Source organism: Chanos chanos, chromosome 8 (genome assembly GCF_902362185.1).
Source record: "Chanos chanos chromosome 8, fChaCha1.1, whole genome shotgun sequence".
Lineage (NCBI taxonomy): Eukaryota > Metazoa > Chordata > Actinopteri > Gonorynchiformes > Chanidae > Chanos > Chanos chanos.
Window position 1 is genome coordinate 21,501,290 of NC_044502.1, and position 24,094 is coordinate 21,525,383.

A 24,094-nucleotide genomic window follows, 5' to 3' on the forward strand; every position below is an offset into this window, starting at 1 on the left:
CAGTGCCAAGCCCGGTTACTGCACCATCTCACACTTTGGTTACAGCTGCTGAACTGTCTCACAGTTTGCCTCTCCTCAGTCTACAGTGCACAGGGAACAAAATGAAAAAAATAAAAATAAAAAACTGCTTCCTACAGTGAATACACACACATACAGAACACACAAACACTATCTATAATGCAAAATCAGTGCTGGCAAAAGTAACAGGAAAGAGCTGCTGGTGAGAAGGTAACAGTAAATTCTGCATCATCTAAAAACAGATGTGTGTGTGTGACTGACTTTGTCAAGTGACTGTGTCCTGTCCTGTGAATCCAAACTGTGTTAGGATGTGGCATTGGTGAGAGCAGACACACGAAGCATTTACACACATCAGTGTCTGACTCACAGTTCAACTGGACTGTAGTTATAGCCCACTGTCTTGTCTGAGAGGTAATGAAATGCCTTGAAGAGAACATGTGTGCAGGCTCCAGGCATTAATGCATGTACTCTGTGCAAAACATACTGTGGTTAACTGGTAACTCTCGTGTAACTCTAATGTGTATCTGACACGTTCTGAAGGAGAACAAGCAGAAACATGTAAGGGGCTGGCTCAGGACAATAGGAGCGAAGAGGAGTTACAGTGGGAGAGGTATAGAGGTGAGATATAAACACAGGAGATCTTCTGACTCAGCACTGAAGAGTTCTCCGCTATGCAGGTCGGCCAGTGTTCTTTATTGTTTTAAGTTAAATCATACCTCCTTGTCTATCATGGTCAGACTTTAATGCGTTTCATTAACCACAAATATTATATGCAGAGACCTGCATTTCCACCTCATGAGGATATTAACCAGAGCCTTCTCTGTGTGTGTGTGTGTGTGTGTGCGCGTGAGCAGGATCAGCACACTTCTGAGAGCTGATGACTCTCCAGTCAGTCACACCACCTTCTCCCCCAGACACAATTTGAGGACTCACATATCTACTGTGTAGGCTATATTGTGGATAACTCTAGTAATGCACTGTGTATACTCTCCGTGTATTCACAACACCTCTGAGGACCCACCCATATGAACCATGTTTGGGAGTCTCCACATGTCTGACTATGCACTGTGGGTCAAGGACAACATGCAATCAATACACAGTAATGGATTTGGATTAGCAGAGTCAGCAAGGAGACAATTCTAAGGCGAAAGCTGACTTTAAGGGGTGCAGACACATCACAGCACAGGGGCTGTTTCTCACACACACACACCACTGCCTCTTACACCTTTCATCCAATCAGACTATAGAATAATGGCATTCATTCAAGTCATATTTATTCATATCAAAACAAACAAGAATAGCAAGAACATCTTTCATGTTATTTGGCAGGCATGTTATCTAACAGTAGTGTAATCTAATATAAAGAAAAAATATGGCTTTAGGAGTGCAGGACAAAACATGGAAAAAAAGAGCAGTAGAAAAGATAGACCTAAAAAATGTGTCCCTTATTTTGATTAATACAGTCTGTGCAGAGACAAAACCTAAATATGTAACACACAGTAGTATAAAAATGCCAAGAAAACATTGCAACAGTCAATAAAAATTTTCATTTTAACATTCACCGTCATCCTGCTCAGTCCATCCTAAAATACTATTCCCAATTTCACAAAACATGGCAAAAATTCCCCATTTTAAGAGACAGAAAAAAGTCCAAATATATATATATATATTTGGACCAGGTTAGTACTGAGGGCTTGGACTAGGTTAGCACTTTGCTAAAGAATGGACTTTAGCTCAGTCTAAGAAACCAGGTGTTGACACAAAATGAACTATAGGTTCCTGATATGTTGATTGCAGATGTCGGCTGGCATCTTTGGCAGGATGTCACTCAGGCACTTAATGGCTTTGAGCGTCACAGTCTAAAAGCAGGAGGGTGTCTGTCCCCCCATGTCCCTACTCTCAAGACACTTTGCATAGGATGATATAATGATTATCAGTGAGTGCAGACTGCAGCATGGCTCTGAACACACACACACACACACACACATACAAACATGTCACTCTCGGGAGCTCTTCTTCTCCAAGATTTTGAGGAGACTGTCTGGCATCAGATAGGGTTTTGCGGCACTACCGTCATTTCTCTCCAGATCTTCCACTAAAGGAAAAAAACACACAGAGAATAAAAATTACTATGCGGATTAGCATGCCAGGTGTTTCCAAACCAACTTACTGTGGAAAGTGATCTTAAACAGTCAAGAACATGGTGCGTCTCTGCAGGCAACCCAATGTTTTTCACATGAATTAGAATGAGCACTGATCCATCAATAATGCAAAATACTTACAACCTCATGAAACTGAAAATATATCCATCTCTTCTGCCTGTAAAGCTAAAACATAATTGTCTCTTCCCTATATAAACATCTGTAAAAGATTCCCTTCTAGTTACCACATATTCTTTAGGTTACATAAAAAATGCAAGAGGAAAGTTAACAGCCAGCGTTAAAAGACACTTTTTATTTGTAAGAAAATTTGCACTTAGGAGGAGAGAGAGAAAGAAAAGAGAGAAAGAAAGGCACAGAAACCATCTGAGAGACGGACGGCAGAATCAGGCGTGGATTAACAGTCTGAGGTCACATACACACACAATGATTGGATGATTGAAGGCATCAGAAGTTTATAAACCTGAAGGGATAGATGCCACTTCAAATGATCCACTGATTCACAATTTTTTTCAGAATCAATACTCATGCATTCAACAGCGATCACACATCAGCTACAAGTTTTTTTTTTCATGTGCACAGTTACAGCAGACGGACTTTTCTCTTCTTGTTAGCAGACCAGCCTACAGAGAGAGTATATATTTGGTCAGAGGGAGATCAGCCTACAGAGAGAGTGGATATTTGGTCAGAGGGAGAGGTCCGTGCGGCCTATCTGTGAGTCTAGCCATGAGACATAAGCCTCAGTCCTTGGGGTGAGCTTTGAGCTCAATGTCCTCCTCTGAAGGCTGCAGTCCGGAGGGCGACCGTGTTGAAGCGCCGGGAGTCTCGGACAGGGCCAGAATCTTGCAGAGCTCAGGGGAAACGTAATAAGGCCGTGCCGGAGAGCCGTCGTTCCGCTCCAGGTCCTCGCCTTTGGAGTACCAGAATGTGGACAGGTGTGTGTGTTGGGAGTGGGGGTGATTTTTGAATGCATGTCAGGGCAAGAAAGAACACACACGTGTGTGTGTGTGTGCGTGCGTGCATGCGTGCATGCATGTGTATTTGTGTGTGTGACAGAAACAAAGGGAGAAAGAGAGAATGTGTAACGTTTAGAAAACAAAGAGTGTAGATGAAAAGAGTGAAAGGAAGAGGGATAATTAACCATGAGAGGACAGAGAAGAGAGAGAAGAGAAAATGGGAGAAAGTGAAAGAGAAGAGAGAGACCATGTCAGAGCCACTCATTCACTCACAGCACTCACGGCTCAGGGTTAGTCTACAGTCTGTTACACATAACCAACGCTATCACTACGTTAAGTTACAAAAGAATTTAGTTATGGAGAAACCTCACAATATCAATAAAACTAAGCAGTACTTTTCACAGTGGCACACTGAATCCCAGGTCAGATTTTAATAAGTTTAAGTTTAATCCCTTTAATGAAGGTTCCAGTCAGTGTGTGACAGTGTGAATGCCCACATCTGTGCCGTGGTCAGACTGAAGGTTGCTATGGAAACACACGCTGTCTTTATGTGGCAGTGGCCCTAATTCAGCACAGCCTGACAGAGCGTGTCACCCAGCCACAGTGTGTCTGCCACAGAGACGACTTTAACACAAGCCCTCTGTGTGTGTGTATGTTTGTCCCAGTGGTACTCACAGAAACACAGGAAGAGTGTGTCCACACACATGGCGTAAACGCTGAAGAAACCATGAGCTATGAGGTAAGAGCCCACAATCACCGTCTGTAAGAAGAGAACACACAAACACACACGCACAGCATGATTAGGCTGCAGTATTCAACTCCCAACACATTCACATAACTAATATACTAACACACACACACAAATCAAATTTAAACAGTGTGTAAGTTACTACACTATGGTGAAACCCCCTGTGCAGGGTTAATGTGTTTGACCAGCACCATGACGTTCGCTGTTGAAATGAAGACAAATTCAATCCTATGGCTACTGTGCCCCAGTGAGACCAGAATTACCTTTATCAGCATATTCAATCTGGCTAGAACACAGTCTAAACAACAACCTGAAAAATGTCCTCACATAAACTCACGACATCACAACACTACTCACTCAAAAAAAGAAAAAAAAAAAAAAAAAAAAGTAAAGCAGCCAGGTCCTCGTCTTTAAGCAGTGCAACGGATGGATGCAGTGCTTCCTTATGGATCTGTGGGGTTTGGCAATATTACTAATGGACACACTGCTTACAAAAAAATAAGATAAAAAACAAATACCACATCCATGAAAAATTCATTTTTAGCAGATTTTTTAGTCTTTTCTGCTACTGTGGAGCTGTTAGAGATATACCAGGCCTGTGAGGTAGAGAGGCTAACATAACATCGTTTTGTGCCTTTATGGTGTTTTTTACACTCGGCTGATTTATGTGAACTTGATTTGCAGTATGCCACAATTCTGGGGCCTACGTTAATGTTGCAAACCAACTGAACTGAGACGGTCTCAGAGTTCGGTCAGTTCAATCCTGAGAGACTGAAGACTGGGCAGGCCCTGAGCCGCAGCCCCGCCTCTTCCAGTACCCTCACACTGAGTGCTTTACACTGTAACATCACACAGGGGTCTCCTTACCAGTTTCTCCTGATTAGACGTGAAAAAAGCAGAGGGTACAGAATTCAGGCATAGGGGCCAGTGTGCACTTAGGCTTGGATTAAACTGTTTTAACAGGAGTACAGTTGGACCTCACTCTGTGACTGACACTATACAGTCCCATACCATTAACCAGACCAGAGTATTAACCAGTCCAAACAGACCAGAGTATTAACCAGTCCGACCAGACCAGAGTACTAACCAGTCCGACCAGACAAGAGTACCTACCAGTCCAACCAGACCAGGGCACTGACGAGTACGACCAGTAGAGAGTACTCACCAGAATGGGAACCCAGTAGTAGTTAAGGTGAGGAGTTGCTGGATCAAAAGCCTCCACTCTCCCCGAGAAGAAGAAGAAGGCAAAGACACCTGAGAGAGAGAGAGAGAAAACAAAAGTCAAGGATCTTGACATAAATTAATTCATTAATGAGATCACTGTATCACTGTTACATATACGAACAACCAACCTCCCAGGCAAGGTCTGGCTGTGCAGCAGAGAGATTCCCAATGCTTCATCATGAGCGCAGACACACAGTGTTCATTACCCACAGACACACGGCGTCTCTTACCCACAGACACACAGCGTCTCTTACCCACAGACACACAGCGTCTCTTACCCACAAGGCCTACGATGAGGAGCTTGCCCAAGAACAACAAGAAGTCTGTCACTTTGTCCAGAACAGCCACCCTAAAGCACCACACAGGGACAGCCAGGGAGATTAAGTCATTAGGCAACTGAGAATAATGCGCTCTCCATTCTCCAGTCGAGTGTAGTGTGCCTGTGTGTCTAATTCATTTAGGTCACATTCTCTGCTGTATTTATGCCATCTCTCACCTGATCACATTTCGCATCAGCAGGAAGAAGGCATCTCTGGCCGACGTGCAGAAGTTTTTACCATATATGGCCACCTAACAGAAAACTTTCCTTAGTTTTGGCTGCATGAAATATAAAAAATACACCAACACACCCCACAAAATATCACATGAAGTCTAATCAGAAATGCCTACAAGCTCACTCTAATATTTTAATTGTTTTTCTCCTGCATTTGGAACATCCAGAATCTTGGCCTGACAGATCAGTTGGCTCGGTCAAGCAGAATGAAGCAGACACACACTCTTCCTCTGATAAGTAATGTCCCACTTCAGGTCTTGTAAGCCTGCTTAGTAACACATCTATTACCCTGTTCACCCCTCACAGCCACAGTCCAGCTGGGATTGCAACCAACAGGGACAAACCCCTCCACTCTCTGAGACTGGCTCAGAATTCACTTAACTCTCCCATCCCTCCACTCTCGGAAATTGTCTCAGAATTCCCTTAACGAGACCGCAGTACCATGATGTAGGCATTCCTGTTGAGGAACTTGATGAACTTCTCCAGGCACCAGAAGCAGCATTTAAGACAACACAGAAGGAACTTAGCAAACTTGTTCTGCGCTCCTGTGAAGAAGACAGAGAATAACCTGTTGGAGTCATGATATCAACCATTTCCTCAGTTCCAGCCAATGAGAAACCCTCACAGCTGTTCCATATCTCTAGCTGAGCAATTCCCTCCCAAATAGTACCAAAATGATAAACAGAATAATTCAGCAGTGTGGGAAGTGTCCTCTTTGGCAGCAGAAATGAGACAAATTTATTAAACATTTATACTTCTTTGTTTAGCAGATGCTCTTTCCAAAGCCAGAGAGAGAGAGAGAGAGCCCTCAGCCTCACACACCAATCCTCTAACTCTCTTGTTCCGGGCCGGTCTACTGCCTGATTCAGAGAACAGTTTCTCACTCTCACCTTTGAGTTTGTGATCCAGGTATTCCAGCAGAACCCTGATAAGCTGTATGATGGACAGGATGAGAGAGCCGAACGCCAGAGACCCTGTGTGATACCTGAAAATGCCACCACCCCCCCCCCCCCCCAACACACACACACAAACAATTACAGATAAGCAGATTTAAGAACGCAGACTACAAGTGGCAAATGACATGAGCACATGACATGAGCACATGACATGGAACAAAAAAGAAAGAAAAAAAGAAGAGCTTACACTGACACACACACACTCACTCACATTCACTCATACAGACACACACACACGTACACGCACGGATGCACAAACACAAACACAAACACACTGCGTTACCTGAGGGCTCTACCCAGAGATGCGAAGAGGGGGCAGGATGGTATGTCGTTGGGTTTTCTAAAGGCCCAGTAGTACGAGGCAAAGGCGCCGGCCAGAGTCATCTGACCCAGAGCCGTCACAAAGTTTGCACACCAGAAGAAGAGGAAGACGTTATAGAACTGCAGGAAGATGAGGTACTTGTGGTACGGAGTCTCGCCGCCGTAGAAGGCGAATAAACACTCAGAGTCTGGGCACTTCTTCTTCATCTCCGACATTGAATAGTTCTGAGAAAGGATTAAAGTTAAGGACAATAAACACAGGACTTTTAATACACTGGATTATGACTATGTAAAGATCAGTTTATCTGAGCATGTGTCTGTATGCATGTGTGTGTGTGTGTGTGTGTGTCTGTGAGACGGAGGACTCACCGCAGGCTGGCAGGTGTTTCTGGAGTATTCACAGGCTGAGTCATTGAATATCTTATACACGGGTTGATTGGACGTAGACAAGAAGCTGAACAAGCCATTCAGGAATCTCAACAATTTTACTCCCCCCCCCCCCGCCCCCCCTCAAATCAAGATAACCGCAACTGAGCCAAAAAAAAAAATCCCCTGTCTGCTGTCTAAATCTACCCTTTCAAAACTGCTGCAGGGGATCTCAGCAGCTTAACAACAGAACCTTTTTATAAACTGCAGAACTAACAGGAATGCCTCTATGGCATTCAACATCATCTCATCAAGTTAACTATACCATGAATCAGGACTTTTCACGCATCTAGTTGAACATAGCTGTCCAATAGAAATATTCTATTCTACTCTCCGGTCAGACGGTTTTGACTTGTGGAGCATCACCCCTCTGGTTTTTAAGTGGTCTGATCTGCAGTGAGAAGGGCCAGAGAGGATACACAGCGGTTGTGGCCCAGTAGGCAATGACCACGCCCACCAGCAGGAAAGTCAACAGGGGGTAAAACAGTGATGACATCACATGACCAATAGCTCTGAAAACAAAGACCCAAATAAAGAAATAAATATATAAACTGTTCTTAAAGGATGTATATGTAATGCAGACTGCACATGGGTCAGGAGAACACACATTGCAGGCTTTTCACACACTCTAACATTACAGGAATGCGTTGGTAATTCAACTGTCATAAATGTGAGACTACATTTATTTTCATTTATCACTGGTGTGTGTGTGTGTGTAAGCTTAAGTGACATGACTGGCATGTGAGTGTGTGTGTGTGTGTGTGTGTTTGTGCGCGCGCGTGCGTGTTTGTGTAAGTTTCAGTGATCTGAGTGACAGGCATGAAGTCGGACCTGCTGGCCTCTTCGATGAGAGCGATGGCAATAGCGATCCTTTTCCTGAGGAAGATGAGGAGGAGTATGATGATAAGCTCAAGGATGGCCAGGATGATAACTGTCAAAGAAGACAGGAAGGGGAGGGGTGAGATTCTCCCATCAAAACCTCAATGGACGATTTAGTGTGCAGCTATCGTCAGCCCCAGTGAGGAGGACACCCCCCCCCCCCCCCCCCCCCCCCCCCCCCCCCAAGTCACTATGCCTTAACATTAAGTACACCATAGCTCCTTTACTCCACCACACTGTTAACTAAGTTAACCAGGACTTAAAGCAGGCACTTACACTGTAGCTGAGGTAGGGTTGGGGTTAGGGTCAGGGTCAGGTCATGGTGGACTTACTGAAAGCTAGCCATGTCTGCTGGATGTGTAGGTACACACTGAAGTCAACCTGAAAGCCCAGCTCCTGCAGGGTCACGTTAGAGCCAGGTTTATTCTTCAGATTCACATACTCAACAGAACAGTGGACAATACCTGTGCAGAACAGATGCCAAAGACACACAGTGACCAATCAACACTGACAGAACAGACATCAAAGACACACAGTGACCAGTCAACACTGACAGAACAGGCATCAGAGACACACAGTGACCAATCAACACTGACAGAACAGACATCAAAGACACACAGTGACCAGTCAACACTGACAGAACAGGCATCAGAGACACACAGTGACCAATCAACACTGACAGAACAGACATCAAAGACACAGTGACCAATAAACACTGACAGAACAGACACCAAAGACACACAGTGGCCAATAAACACTGACAGAACAGACACCACAGACACACAGTGACCAGTCAACACTGACAGAACAGATGTCAAAGACACAGTGACCAGTCAGCACTGACAGAATAGACGTCAAAGACACACAGTGACCACTAAACACTGACAGAACAGACGTCAAAGACACACAGTGACCACTAAACACTGACAGAACAGACGACAAAGACACACAGTGACCAATCAACACTGACAGACAAATGAGTGACTGCAAAGGGTTCTGGACTATCTCCAGGTTTGTATAGTATCTGGTATTTTTAAATGAAACATTTTCTGCAGTTGGTATTTTTGTGTGACATGAAGAGGAATGCTGTGATGATAGAAGGAGACTGTACCGTACGCAATGACCAGAATCACCATGATGATCATCACCCAAACCATGACTTTCGCCAGGAAACGGAGAAGCACGATAAATATAAAGCTGATGACCATAGCCATGGCCAAACATCTAGAAGCAACAACACCATTCAACAACATAAACACGCCATTTCACTTCAGTCAACACAATTACACCCAACTCCATCATTACTGCACTGGGCAACACAAATATGTTTTACATAAGAGCAGATGATGTGTAGCCCATGTCTATGGAGCCAGGACTGACTCACTCACATTAAGATCCAGTACCAAGACCTCGTGAAATCTTCGAAAATCTTCATGACCACCTGTCGAGCTTCCATGACAATGGTTGCATTCCTGCAGATAATCAAACAGATCCAGGTCAGTGATAAAATATAATGAACCCACTGATGTTGGCTCTTCCTTAACTACAGTAGATGATTTTCTCATCAGACTGTTAAGTGGCCCATTTCCCAACTACACTGTCCAGATTCTGAACCTCTGGCCCCACCCCCTTATGCTTTCACATTGTCAACCTCTGGCCCCACCCCCTTATGCTTTCACATCGTAAATCTCTGGCCCCACCCCCTTATGCTTTCACATCGTAAATCTCTGGCCCCACCCCTTTGTACTTTGACAATATTAATCTCTGATCCAATTCTTCTAACGCTTTCAAATGATCAGGATGCCAGTGATAACCCAATGAACCAAAAGGACTAAATTAGTATAAACAATAATATTACGTGAGCCTCTCGCTGGAACAGTCTCATTCTAATCTTTATGAAACAGTCTTACTGTCATCTTTGTGGAACCCTCTTACCGTCATCTTTGTGCAACCATCTTACTGTGATCTTAGTGGAACTGCCTTTCTGTTATCTTTGGGCAACCATCTTACTGTGATCTTTGTGGAACAGTCTTACTGTGATCTTTGTGGAACCGTCTTACTGTGATCTTAGTGGAACTGCCTTTCTGTGATCTTAGTGGAACTGCCTTTCTGTGATCTTTGGGCAACCATTTTACTGTGATCTTTGTGGAACCGTCTTACTGTGATCTTTGTGGAACTGCCTTTCTGTGATCTTTGGGCAACCATCTTACTGTGATCTTTGTGGAACTGCCTTTCTGTGATCTTTGGGCAACCATCTTACTGTGATCTTTGTGGAACTGCCTTTCTGTGATCTTTGGGCAACCATCTTACTGTGATCTTTGTGGAACCGTCTTACTGTGATCTTTGTGGAACTGCCTTTCTGTGATCTTTGGGCAACCATTTTACTGTGATCTTTGTGGAACCGTCTTACTGTGATCTTTGTGGAGCCGTCTTACTGTGACTTTTCTGATCTGTATTTGGGGTGGTTGGCTCAGAGAGCACAGAGGCCCAGGTGGGCTCTACTTACTTGATTCCTGGCACCAACTCTTTGACATTCCTTATTGAGCCCTGTCCATCGTCAAATCTTTCGCTGTTGCCGATGACAAGTTTTTCGCCAATCATGCTAAGTGACGGTATACACCTTCGCGCGACTGCAGGAGGGGAACAAAAGATCTGTCAGTGAGTAGCAGACGAAACACCTGTGGAGAGGGATGTATCAAGCCTAACAAAACATAAGTTGTGCTTTTGAGTATAAATTTGAGTACAACTACATAAGCTGGATCATTCCAGTTCAAGTGAAACTCAAGATTCTGTCTCTCTACATTCACTTCCCAGTCGGCTTGCCAAGGAACTGTCACTAAACGTCACTCACTAACTATATTAAACACACTACTAAATTTTTTATTATCGGTCCATGTGAACGGTCCTCAATGAAAACAGACTTACATGGTTTGCTCGCTACCAGTGCAGCAGGGCATATTCCCTCCGCCAAGATTGCAGGGACACTCTGTAAAAATACAGAGGATTACAGCCATGAACATAAACACAGTCTTACATGTAATGCCAAAATACTAATGTTTCAACAAATTAACATCAGCATAACAATGGTAATGCAAATACATCAATAAAAAGTAACTACTAGCAGCAATGATAGGTCGCCAGACATAATATCACTAGCACTAGTGCATGGCTACTACACTTCATATCATGTTAACATCCACGAAACATTCATCAAAAGATACTACTACTACTACTAATTATGATAATAATAATAATAATAATAATAATAATAGTAAAATCACCACTTTGCAGATTTCTGACTGCAGCAGGATGTTTTTGAAACATACATACATTTAGTACACCACACTAAATTAATATTTTAATATTTTTTTCAACAATGTTCTATTTTTCCAATATCATTTCATTTTTTATCTAAAGAACCGCAGTGGTAATCTAAAGGCCAATTTATACTTCTGCGTCGTAGGCACGGCGTAGCTCTGCACCCTACACCGTAGCCTGACGTGCACCTCCCCAGAAATGTAACTATGGTCCTGTTTACACCTTGCATTAAAATCCGATCATAAGTAGACAGCTCAAAAGTACAGGTGTAAACGCATCCAATGCGCATTGAGATCCAATCACTCAGACCACATTAGGAGGTGGTCTGGACCACATATGACCACATTCTTATAGCAGTGTAAACACGAATGCAAACTCGACCACATTGAAGGACCGCCTACTCAACTGACGTCCTCTGCTTACGTCCTCTGCTTAAGTACGAACTCATTAACCTATGTACACATTCTCTCGCCAACGGCATCGTATTAAAGTGTGACAACAGGCAACAACAATAACAGGCAAAATGGATACTATTTTGATTTCTGTCCTTTAAAAACAAAAAAACAAAAGAAAAGAAACAGTTTTCAGTCAGCAGTACTCACCATGCCAGTAATAGGTGTGTCTTTACAGAAGGACTGGTAGTACTTAATGTGCTTAGGGTCCTTAGTGCTGTCCGTTTTTCTCTTGGCATCATGCAGCGTCGTGGAGATATTTGGACAGCTCTCCACACATAGCTGAACCCGACAGAGAGACACAACGACCAAAACAAACAAACAAACAAACAAACAAAAAGTTCCAGTGAATAATGGGCACTCAGCTGTCTGTACATGTAAATGAGCAGACACATGGAGAGCAAACAGAGGCACACACAGATAGATGGTGGTTAGAGGCTCGAAGAATAAACCAAATGGTGTGCACAGACAGAGGGGTAGAATAAACTGGGAAATGGACAAAGGTCTACAGAGGAAGAAACACGTGAATATAAGGAGTGAGTGGATGGAGGTTTAAGAGGACAGGCAGAGAAACAGAAAGATGGACAGGCAGTGGAAAAGAATGGAATATTCAGAGCTGGTTGTTTGGAGGAAGAGACAAAAGAAATGAATATAGGTATGGGGCAGGGAAACCCAAACCCAGTCTGGGTGGTCCAAAGACATCCACATATTTATGTCAACCAATAAACTGTGGTCTCTAATTGGCTGATCAGTGGAAATAAAGTAATGTCCAGGTAAGAATGAGCCTCTAATTAAATGCAGCAGCTGCCAGGACTAGGTTGGGGGCAGGGGAAACCTGGGAGAGGTGAACAGGCCAGAGGAAGTGAGGTTGACGTGAAGATGATGAGATGGGTCCTGACCTGTGTTGTGGGACACTGGAACTCCAGTAACACCATGGGACTGGCACACTTCATGATGTTGAAGTAAAACAGGTAGGGTTTATTCCTGTTAAACACATATGCACACAGAAACGCACACGCACACGCACACGCACACGCACGCACACACACACACACACACACAGAGATATACGTGAGTAAATTAGGGGTTAACGGGAAGAGTAAAATCTTCAATTCACCAAATCCTTTGACAGAAAGAAAAAAAAGCTAGAGGCGGCTTGAGTAATGCTCAGATGAAGGACTGAATGTGGAATAATGTCTAACAGAAGGTGCAGGACAAATAGAATGAGACAAACTTACGCTACAGGGGTTCCGGCCTGTCCACAGAACTGCCCCATACTGTCTGTGGGGTAAATCACCTTTCTGGGGTCACCCTGGGACCAGGCTGGGACAAGGACAGAGAGTAATAAGCCCTGGACAGTGCAGTCATGAGGGGACATGTTCTCACAAACATTTCAGTTTCACATAAACACAGGCACACAAAGACTGCCTCAAACACACACATAGACACACAGCATGCAGATCATTCAGTCTGAAAGCTACCAACATGAGGTAATGCTCAGGATATAAACATGAGCTCAGCAGTTACTTCCTTCCAACTCCTTATTTCATAATATTAACCCAATCTACATTCCACATCCATAAACAGTATCAGTTCCAGTTGACTTCATGCCTGGAGACAGGCAGGGGGCTAATAAAAGCATATCTTAGTGTAAATGAGGTTGGCATGATTGGTAAAAATGCAGAGGGAACACAAGCAGACCCACGGACAGGTCTACACAGTCTGGCCAGGAACAGCTGCTCAAATGGAATGATGAAAAAAAGATGGAGTGGTAATTATGAGATATTTATGTAGCAAACACACACACACACACATACACATACACACACACAAACAAATACAGAGAGAGAGCGAGAGAGAGAGAGGAAATGACACCTTTAGGAGATGGAAGGAGAGAGGGAGCATGTTATTCCAATGACACACAGTTTCTGATTTTACTCATTCAAATTCAAATCCCCAAACATGTCAAATCACACACAAAACCCACAGCAGAAACTTCCAGCCTTGCAGCTGAGATGTTTCTTACCAACAATGCCCACTGCAACGTAGCCCAACACAGCTAAAATGAAAAGGATGCAGCAAACAATATCTGTGCAGCCCCTATAAGACACAAACATAATATATCATTTATAGTTTACTGATGATGAGGTCCTGCTGAGCTGATTCTATACGTGCCACTGTGTACTGCAAACACTTACCTATTCTGGATGGGCCCTTTGAAGTCAGGGTCATATTTTCTGGGTTCACCTGCACAAGCAAACAGAAAGAGTTTATAAAAACTGATCTGTAAGACTGCAAAGGGCTGTACTATGAAGCGAGGTGACTGGCTTATCCAGGTAACTCATTCTCCTGTCAAAACAAAGCCATAGGGCTCTTTTATTAGCAGGTTTACTACTTACTCTGAGTTAAACAGAAGTTACCTGGATAAGCTAGTTACCTCACTTTGTAGTACAGCCCTCTAGTCCCTTTGAGACTTCACTTAGTTTCATTTCCATAAATGAGTGAATATTACAAGGTCATGAGGGAAAATCCCCTCCCACATATATATATAAGGCAACAAGACCCCCAGATAAGCCCTTTAATAAAAGCAGGGGAGTTAAACATAATGTTTGTTAGTCATCGTGGATAGGCACGATAAGAGCAATGTCTCCTACGCCCTCACAAAAGTACATTTTTCACTATTTCCCACCAACATCTCAATCAACTAACAGATAGCCTAAAATGGACAAACAAAAAAAAGAAAATATATGGTTACAAAGACCCCACAGTGACCAGCTCAGACAATTATTCTCATAGTACAAGCTGAAAGGAGTAGTTGGTAAAAACAACCACAAAAACAATGATACAGAAATGAAGACCCTGAGAATATCTGAACAGTAATCTTAGATCAGGATGATTTTCCGCCTGATGCAGGATCTCAGCCAGTTGTCAAGACTGTCCAAAGTAAACGGGCCATTACCATTCTCCTGCTCTTTGACTTCTAACTCCATTCATGTTGCTAACTGAGGAATCATAATTTGTGAAATAACACTGGGATACAGTTTAGCTTTGACCTGCTCTAGGTTACTGTGTGAATGGAGCCAAACTTACAAGAATTAGACACCAGGAGGACAACTTCACAAACTGTCCTGAGGCCAGTGAGACCCTTCTCCAAAAGACCTTGAGCCTCAGGTTTTCATTTCTGTCCCCCCTCACACACTCTCTAAAGAACTTTACATAAGGCACAGCCCAAGACTGACAGTACAGACAGAACGAGATATCACAGACTCAAGCCTGAGTAAATCAACACTGGTCTCTCTGCAGGAGATAAATAAACCTGCAGTCCTCTGATTGCTCCAGTATTTCTCTCTGCCTCCCAGTCATAGTCAGAGGTTTGACTGGAATACAAATCCAAACCATGCCAAGCCCTCCACTATGCAATGAAGATTGGAGTTCTTACAGGAGCTACTAGGGAATCACACAGGCAGTGTAAATTTAAAGCCTGGGATATGTGCTAATATGTGACATTTAATTTTTGCATTATTCTTTTTAAGGTATTATTATCATTATTATTAGTAGTAGTAGTATGTTGGTTAGGCTATCATAAGATATATAAACACAGACTGATTATTTTTCATGTGACTAGGATTTTTGTGTCTGCTATTTGATCATTTAGATTACAGTAGGTTTAAAAAAAAAGGTCAGTAATATATCCAACCCATGGCTTTTTTCATCCGAGTATGCCATTATATCCCTTCTAAAAGGACAAGGGGAATAAAGATCTTAAACAATTTTAACTGGCCTTTCCAAGAGCCTAGTTGTTCATTCAAAGAATTTAGACTGAGCAGGTTACAGTGAAATATACCCCCCCCCCCCAATAACTTCTTTGCATGCTCAAAAATGATCATTGCTTGTTTAAAGCAAACAGTACAAAAACTACAGTAACACAACAGAAACTGTTATACACGAGCTATCTTTGTGCATTAATTCAAGCTGCCCACATATGCGGCTGTTTTTAAATGTCATGACACAAAGACACAGAGACACACAGAAAAAAACACACACACACAAGATCAAACAGTGACATTGTTTTTCACCATGACCATTACTTGTTATTTTGTTTATGTTGTGTGCGTAAAAATGCATTTCGTGTTTGGGCAGGGACGTCGCTAAAATTAAAGCACGACACTGTACACACAGTGCACACACACACAAGTGTGCACTGTATTACTCTAATGAAATCAAATCAATCTAAATCTCAAAACAGCGCAGGCGCGAGTTTTCTGACTAAAGCTGCCAACTGATTATCGGGAGAGGCGACGTCCGATTGATCATGATGGAGCGTGTCACATATTTGAATTTAACATTCGTTTCCTTATGTCCATCTACAACAAAGTAAAACAATTCGTAAAAATGCAGCCCTGACTTATTTTGAGTCATCTAGATCCATACATACTGGCTAGCCTGGTTGTGCTCATTGATACCCGCCGGTTACCAAGCGTGACGTAGCCACTCTTTGCACCATTCTGTTTCATAATCTTTTCTGATTCTGTTGTTGTATTTCAATTCACGCTTCTAGGCCTACCATCATATATATATATATATATATACACACACTATATTTTGTAAATAAATCTTTCGGCTCACTGATGCTTACGTTGGCGCGTCTTTCAACTCTCCTTGAGTTTATATTGCTCACAAAGCATCGTGCCAGAATAAGGTCGTCTTTTACTGGTTTTAAAAGCGGAAAATGCTTTGGAGTGACCCTTCGAGATTCTTGTACACTACTTTTGCTGAGGTGTAACAGCGGGGTTACTCACTGACTCCCAAACTCCCAAACAACTTGCCCATGCGTTCCAGTGTCTATGGCATTATCTGATTAGTTGTTCGGGTATGAGACTGGGAAGTAGTAGGCAAAACAGAACTGTCCTTTGAGGCTCCTATCTGCTGCCTATGACCGAGTAAAACCATTATAAAACTATAAAATTTTAGGTGAGAGTTAAAAAAAAATTGCTAAGTCAATCAGGGAGGTTCTCAGTTCTTCTAGTGTTCAGTTCCGCGAGACTCCTGCAAACCGAAACCCAAAACGGGGTAGGCTAAAAGATTTTGTTCGCTAGCCCAGAGTGAGATCCAAAAAACTTCATTAAACTACGATCTTTGGTCAAGGAGCGGGAAGCCAGTTTCATGAAGTCGTCACAGGTCTGTGTAGGAAACCTCGTTCCTGAATATTCACTGCAGCCATTCTCCAAGCTAAATTGACAGTGAAGCAGGTCATTCACACCCACAGCTAATTCTCCCCTCAAAACATGACAAATGCGTACATTATCCTATTCATAAGTCCACCGCATAAGAAAAACCGCAGCGGTGAAATCTTCCGGTTTCGTTTCGCTTTCATGGTTTAAGAGTAAACATTCAGTCACCCATTGGTTGTCTACACAGATTTACCGTCATATAAGTCGAAAAGTATTGAGCGCAGAATTACCGTGCTTTCCGTAGTAATTTTCTTCTTCTTCAGCCATTTTCGAAGTTCTGTCTTTCGCTTGGGAGCGCCTCTAAAGTAAGCCACCCGGACCCTTAAAATCTCTGACCGAGTTTCACCTCGTTTTGTTTGTGGACTGGTAACCTACCTATTGGAAAACGTTCTCGCGTTACAAACTTGTTTAACCTGCCCTGACGAGTCCTTGTGAAACTTCCGCAATGTGTTCTCCCTCCCTACATCAGTCGACTATCTGCTTTTCTTCTGTCTGTCGAGCCATGCATGTTCACGATTGCTTCTCAATGGTGACCTTCCCTTTCACTTCAAAACACCGTCCAAGAATTCCAAGCGGACACGCCTAATTTAGAGTAGGAGAGGGCACGACAACCCACGTCACTTCGTTTCCCTGTTTGCTGAAGTTGCAGGACCAGGTGGAGAATCGTGGAACTGCATCTGACTGATCCTCTGGACCATTTTCAACCGGTCCAGGACCAGCCATAATTGGTACACCGTTTTGCTCTTAGGCCTTTTACAAGTTTTTTCTCCGTGTAAATTATTTTCAATGGATTACATCCGAAGATATTTGCGTTGTACGTCGTTTACGTTGGCTGGCGTGAACGCACATTATTTTAGGCGTCCATTCACTTGCTGCTGAATCTGCCCTGACTAAAAATATATGACTCACCAAAATGATGTAATGAAAATCAGAGGAGGGTAGAAACGCGTTACGTTTACTCCGTTACACGTACTTAAGAAACTTTTCCCAATAAATTGTACTTATTGGAGTAGTTTTAATGTAAAATGTAAATCTCCGTGACCGCGCGCGCACACACACACACTGTGAACAATGAGCAGTGAATTTGTCCTCTGCATTTAACCCATCCAACACACCGGTAGTGAACACACACACCAGACGCAGGAGCAGTGGGCAGCGGGCAGCATTCCTTGCGTCCGGGGGGCATTAGAGTTAAGTGCATTGCCCAAGGGCACACAGCCGTGGACATCGGTCCTGTTAATCGAGCCGGCAACCCTTAGATCACAATACTTTTCACTCTTACTCGAGTACATACGATTTTAAAACATAAACTCCGTTACATAAGACTACGCACTTCTCGCTACTTTTACTTAATTTATTAAATAATTTGTATTGACAGGCGCACAGCTTCAACGGCGTCGACTGCTTTGATACACGTTTATACGACTATGTTTGGCTCACTGTTTTAAATAAACCACACCCCTCCACTGGTACAATAGGCCTACTTAAACACATAACACAGTACCATTATGAGCTAGACAGAGCGTGGAGGGAGCTAGCGTCATCTAACTGAGCGTCATGAAACAGCAGCGTTGCCACAGCGCTCGTTTCAACGACGGAGAGGAGATTTCGGACATTGCACCAACCTCTCAGTAAGCCCTCCACCTGCATCGTCTGGTCTCTGTCTCTTGTGACGGAGAAGGAGCAACATTCTCCGTTTCATATTCTAACGTCCACAAATAAACAACAGCGGAGAAACCTTCTTTCTGATTGCTTTATGTTATGAAATCAACTAAATAAGGCTGTTAGCCACAACCCACTTCTTGGTCATGGAGCATGGGGGCTCAGAATTCTTAGCTACAACGCTGCACACATGCATACCTTTTAAAAATAAATGTAAAGATGCAGATAAAATACAATGTGTTAGCAACTTTAGATGAGTTTGTAATGAATGTCTATTGCACTGCTGATGTTTCAGTAATGCATCTTTAAATTTTTATTTTGGGCGTATCTGATATTCTGATACATTTGAATGTAATACATTATAGATGTAATAAATCACCATATGAAGTTACTCACTACTTGAGTACTCATTTTATGAGATTCTTTTTTACCCATACTCAAGTCGTTATTTTGAGGAGTACTTTTGCCTCTGCTTGAGTCATTATTATTATAAAATAACAATACTTTTGCTTAGTACAGTTTTTGCTTACTCTACCCACCTCTGATGAAAATTATAATAACAATGTCACGCAATATCTAAATTAGTTGCATGAATAACAACAACATCAACAGAAACAACAATGGTAATAATAATAACAGCAACAACAATAATAACCAAATAATAACTAACCATGGCCTGGGTTTCCCTAACTGATGCATTTATCAGCCCAATTCTCTAACCCCCTTCACAGTTCTCCTCCTGACAGGCTTACAGGGAGTAGGGTGTAGGGCTGTACACGCGGTATTAGTGCACAAACAGTATTAGTGTGCCCTAAGTGTGCCCTAATCCAGGTCCTTCAAAGGGAGAATACAAGGGCCCCAGTTTGACTGATCATTGTAAACAGAAGAGAACACTACAGCCAAACTTCAAAGTCCACTTCAAGAGAACAACATGTAGGACACAGAATAAGGACACTTTTCAGGAAGGGATCTTGGAAGCAATGCCTGAATATTGCATGTGATACAACATGAAAGGATCACAATGGGCATGGATAATTCGATGTGTAGTGGTGAACACAGATAGTTACTGGAAAGCTTAACTCATATCATTAAAATTACCTTCACAGAAAGGCAATTTCCATTAAAGAGAATAGCAAATTTCATTTTCAGACCAGACAACAACAGCAACTAAAACATAAGGCTTGGGATATTGATCCAGTTATGGTAGACATATGACTAAATCCAGAGTAAACAAATGACACTGGTCTTGGTTGTCTCAAACTAGTGATTCTGAAGAGAGTTTGGAAGGGGTGTTATTCTATATCAGCCCTATTTCCCTGAGTCCTCTCTGAACTTTGAAAGGTTCACTATTCTTAATGAGTTTAGGCAATGAGAATATACAGAACACATGCTGGACACACTCTGTGCAGTCCATGGTGGTAACACAGGGTTTGTTCCTATCTCAAGGCACAGCTAGAGCAAATAACAAAAGCCTGGATAATGCCTAGCTTTGACAACTAAAGCAGTTCTACTGGAAAAAGATTCAAGATTAAGGCTCAAAGCATTTTACAGTCAGGAATTTATTGACATCAGCAGATCAACAAAGTTCAGTGTATCTCTTTGACTCCATGACAGAAACAATTTTGGAACAGAATGAATGAGTATTTTTCCACTGAGAAACACATTAAACAAAATACCCATTCTATGCCATTTTAATATTTTGATAATGCATAAATCACAGGTACAATGAGCATAATCGTATTAAATAATTCAGTATGGCCTGTTGATGAGAATGTAAAAGGTGTATTTCTGAGGGCTGCAATTATCAGTCATTGCATTTTGTATGCATTCAAGGCTAGGTGTTGTTATCAGTTACAGTTGAATTTTCAGGGGGGTGTACTTCTTGGAGCTTCCATAAATTCACTGGCATTGCTAAATTCGGGCTTAATCTATGACATTTCTAAAGCTAGCAAATTAACTCGGGTTTAGTGGCTCCAACATGGCACCAAGGTACTGATCAAATACGTGAAGCACAAATATGAAGAAAAGTACGGCTGTATGCTTCTGCTAATAGAGGACTCCGTTGTTAGCGTTCAGAGGAGTTCCAACAAAACGTGGAAAAAGTAGCAAATGGTATAAATGCAGCCTATGCATTCCAATCGTTAAGCACTTAAACCAATTTCTCTTCATTACGATGTAGCCTATCTGACGACTATAGTATATTGGTATATTAAACAAAAATATAACGAGTAAAAGATCAGAATAAATAACTATGGTGATTTTAACTTCCTCCAAACCACTTTCAGAGGTGTGGCGCCTAAACTGCCATAGCGATAAACCCTGTTAAAAAGCGACGTGACATCTTCTACCCATAGGCCTATGGGCTGAGCTTGTCATTTTGTCATGTTTTCGCATTATGTCACACTTTCGATAACTTCAAGGAACTTTTTTGTTTAAATTACACCTCTTGAATCACACTTGCGTCCCTGCAGACATGGTAAACCGTCAGTTCGGAGTATCTTCCCGAAAGTTTTGATCTATACACAGGGCTGGAATCGCACTCAAGAGGTCATGACAGGCCATCAATGCTTCTTTTAGGGCGTTAGGGAAACGGACATCCGCACATTCGAAAGTAGCGGAACGCAGCCGTAATCTAAACAGAAAAAAAGGCGTGGGCCACACTGGGCATGTGAGGCTTTAAACAGAGCGCTACAGTTTCGCTGAAAATCATACAAACTTCCTAAATTCTACGCCCTATCAAAATTTAATTAACAAATCAAAAAAATTTTCTTCAGTGTTCAGTAGAGTGTGAGAAAAACTTAAGGATAATCACTTTAAAGTTCATCTGAACATCTAAAATGTAAATGACTTACCGTAATTCTGGTCTTGCTCCTCAGTTTCCACTTTCATTTCCATTATTCGGGTTACACTTTGGAAGTCGTAGTCATGTAATGCTTGGGTGTCCCAGAAAAGACACAAAATGCGCTAACTCACGGTCCCAAGACGTCACAGATATCTCACCCTGGGTACAGTAACACTAACGACACAGATGCAAACCGCTCCTTATTTAATAAGGGTTAACCAATAATGGAAGGGAAGGTTCCTGACTGACTGGTTAATGCGCGAATCACTGAGCACACAACTGGGCGTTGCTTTCCATTCACGTCCGTTTGCTCTAACAGTTTTATGAAATATAAAGAAAAGACCAAACAAAAATATTTACCCAGAGAGAAGGCAAGGTTTTGTAGGAGTATATGTGGACTTATTCACGGACGTAGTCATCGGGGTGAATTCCCACCTGACCGCACATCCAAAGCGCACAGAAACAGGGTTCGAATTACAGGGGGGATTGGGGGAGTCTGACCCCCCCTCCTCCCCCAATTAAGACTTGGACACGCCCCCAAAAGAGGTTAAAAACAATCGGGGGATGGAGGGAGGAAGGGGGGCGTTCGAAACATCGAAACATTTATATGTCCTATGCCAGCGGTTTTCAAAGTATGTGGCGCTCCACCCCTGGGGGGCGCCAGAGAACTTCAGGGGAGGCGCGGCGTGAGAAAAAAACAAACCAGAAAAATAACTGTAAAAATCTGGTTAGCTAACTATGCGTGGGGCAAATTGGATCGATTTTTAGTACTTACAGTGCGAGAGAGAGAGAGAGAGAGAGAGAGGACATAATTTGGGGCGAGCAGAAAACGGACGAAGTATGACCATGATTATTTAAAGTTTGGATTTTCATGGACTGGTCGTGATGATGCTCCACTAACACAGCGCGTTATTTGCAAAGAGGGGCTATCTAATGACAGTATGAGACCATGTAAACTCCGGCATCATATTGAGACCAAGCACCCACGTCTGGTGACCAAGCCACGGGAGTTTTTTATAGGAAGCTATAGAAATCGCGGTCACAAAAGAAAGTGACTGAGACATTTATCACTATAAATACCAAGGCAACCGAAGCATCATATGCTTCGTTACGCATAGCTAAGGCAGGTAAACCCCACAATACTGGTGAAAAGTTACTCCTCCCTGCTTTTAAAGATATTTGTTCGGTAATGATAGCGAGAGCTGCTGCTGTCAAGCTAAATGCGATCCCAATGTCTGACAATACCATTCAGCGCCGTATCTCAGACATGGCATCTGATGTGAAGGAACAGGTGCTGTACGGTATTCGCGAGAGCAATAACAGCAATAATAATTGGTGTGTGTGTGTGTGTGTGTGTGTGTGTATTAATTGTATTAAATGACAATTAATTCATGCTTAAACATAAACTTTAATCTATAACATTTTAATTTCATTTTTTAAAGTAAAATAAGTACAGTAAGATAAAATAAAATGAATATTGAATATCATTTTATTTTATTAGTAGTGTGAAGAGATCAAAGTTTGTGTCCAGAGCACATCTGTCAGCTGGCTCATGAGCATTTCTGGGGGGTGACTGACTTGGTATCGTATCTTCCCAATTAGATAATATATCTTGTGAGTAACAAGTCACTGTGCATGTTAATTATGTGAAATGAGATTTTTTTCAAATATAGCTTAAACAACACTAATCCATTTTAATTCATGTTGCATGTGCAAGATAGTAATCACAAACAAACAAAACAAATATAAAAACTACAAAACTATTATTAGATAAGTTCTTTAAGATGATTTTAAAAAATCTTCTTTTAATCACTAAGTAATATATGATGAATTAGGGAATGCAAACCCCATATGATTGGGCTTCATGGTGGCTGAGTGGTTAGCACTGTTACCTCACAGTTTGAATTCCAGCTGTCCTTTCTGTGTGGATTTTGCATGATCTCCCCATGTTTGTTTAGGTTGGATTTCCTCCACCACAAAGACATGCATGCTCTTAGTACTCCTGTCAGTGACCTTGACCAAGGCACTGGCAAAAAGACCTGCAGCTGGTCCCCAGACACCAGCGACACTGGCTGCCCGCTGCTCCTAGCTCATAGTGTGTGTGTGTGTGTGTGTGTGTGTGTGTACTCACTGGTGTGGGGATGGGTTAAATGCAGAGGCTCCATTTCACATCTCACTGCATAGTGTGTGTGTGTGTGTGACAAATAAAGTCAGTTTTTGTTTTTTAAACACCTGATATGAATGACCCACTCATACTGAGAGTGAAGATGGAAGATTAAGGGACAAAGGAAGAAATAAAACTATATCACGCTGCTCAGCTTCTATTAGATGTATGTTTTTTTCATAACA

The 24,094-nt window shown here is 42.4% G+C and overlaps 1 protein-coding gene across 4 annotated transcripts; it reads right to left on the bottom strand.

The window, feature by feature from the left end:
• Positions 1–1,299: 1,299 nt before the first annotated feature.
• LOC115817956 (choline transporter-like protein 2) lies at positions 1,300–21,886 on the bottom strand. Of its 4 annotated transcripts, none has more exons than XM_030781130.1 (22): positions 21,756–21,886; positions 14,209–14,257; positions 14,037–14,110; positions 13,249–13,333; positions 12,910–12,994; positions 12,161–12,292; positions 11,166–11,226; positions 10,747–10,870; positions 9,629–9,712; positions 9,352–9,464; positions 8,573–8,704; positions 8,193–8,292; positions 7,781–7,873; positions 7,305–7,389; positions 6,898–7,160; positions 6,549–6,643; positions 6,100–6,203; positions 5,602–5,675; positions 5,384–5,454; positions 5,047–5,135; positions 3,809–3,893; positions 1,300–2,113 (listed from the first exon to the last, which is right to left on the bottom strand). In XM_030781130.1, the coding sequence occupies exons 1-22, from the start codon at positions 21,796–21,798 to the stop codon at positions 2,016–2,018; spliced, it is 2,139 nt and encodes a 712-aa protein (XP_030636990.1). In that variant the 5' UTR covers positions 21,799–21,886; the 3' UTR covers positions 1,300–2,015. The 4 variants fall into 4 exon arrangements, with proteins under 4 accessions (XP_030636990.1, XP_030636991.1, XP_030636988.1 ...); XM_030781131.1 differs by lacking the exon at positions 21,756–21,886 and adding an exon at positions 17,472–17,763; XM_030781128.1 differs by lacking the exon at positions 1,300–2,113 and adding an exon at positions 2,546–3,087.
• Between the last annotated feature and the right edge of the window lie 2,208 nt (positions 21,887–24,094).

Bases quoted from the DNA above. Each gene is read 5' to 3' on its own strand.
- LOC115817956 (XM_030781128.1), bottom strand. From the start codon at position 21,798: ATGGAAATGAAAGTGGAAACTGAGGAGCAAGACCAGAATTACG. The intron at 14,111-14,208 runs GTAAGTGTTTGC...TGTGTCTTATAG, and splicing joins AAAGGGCCCATCCAGAATAG to GGGCTGCACAGATATTGTTT. The intron at 9,713-10,746 runs GTAAGTAGAGCC...GATTATCTGCAG, and splicing joins GAGTTGGTGCCAGGAATCAA to GAATGCAACCATTGTCATGG.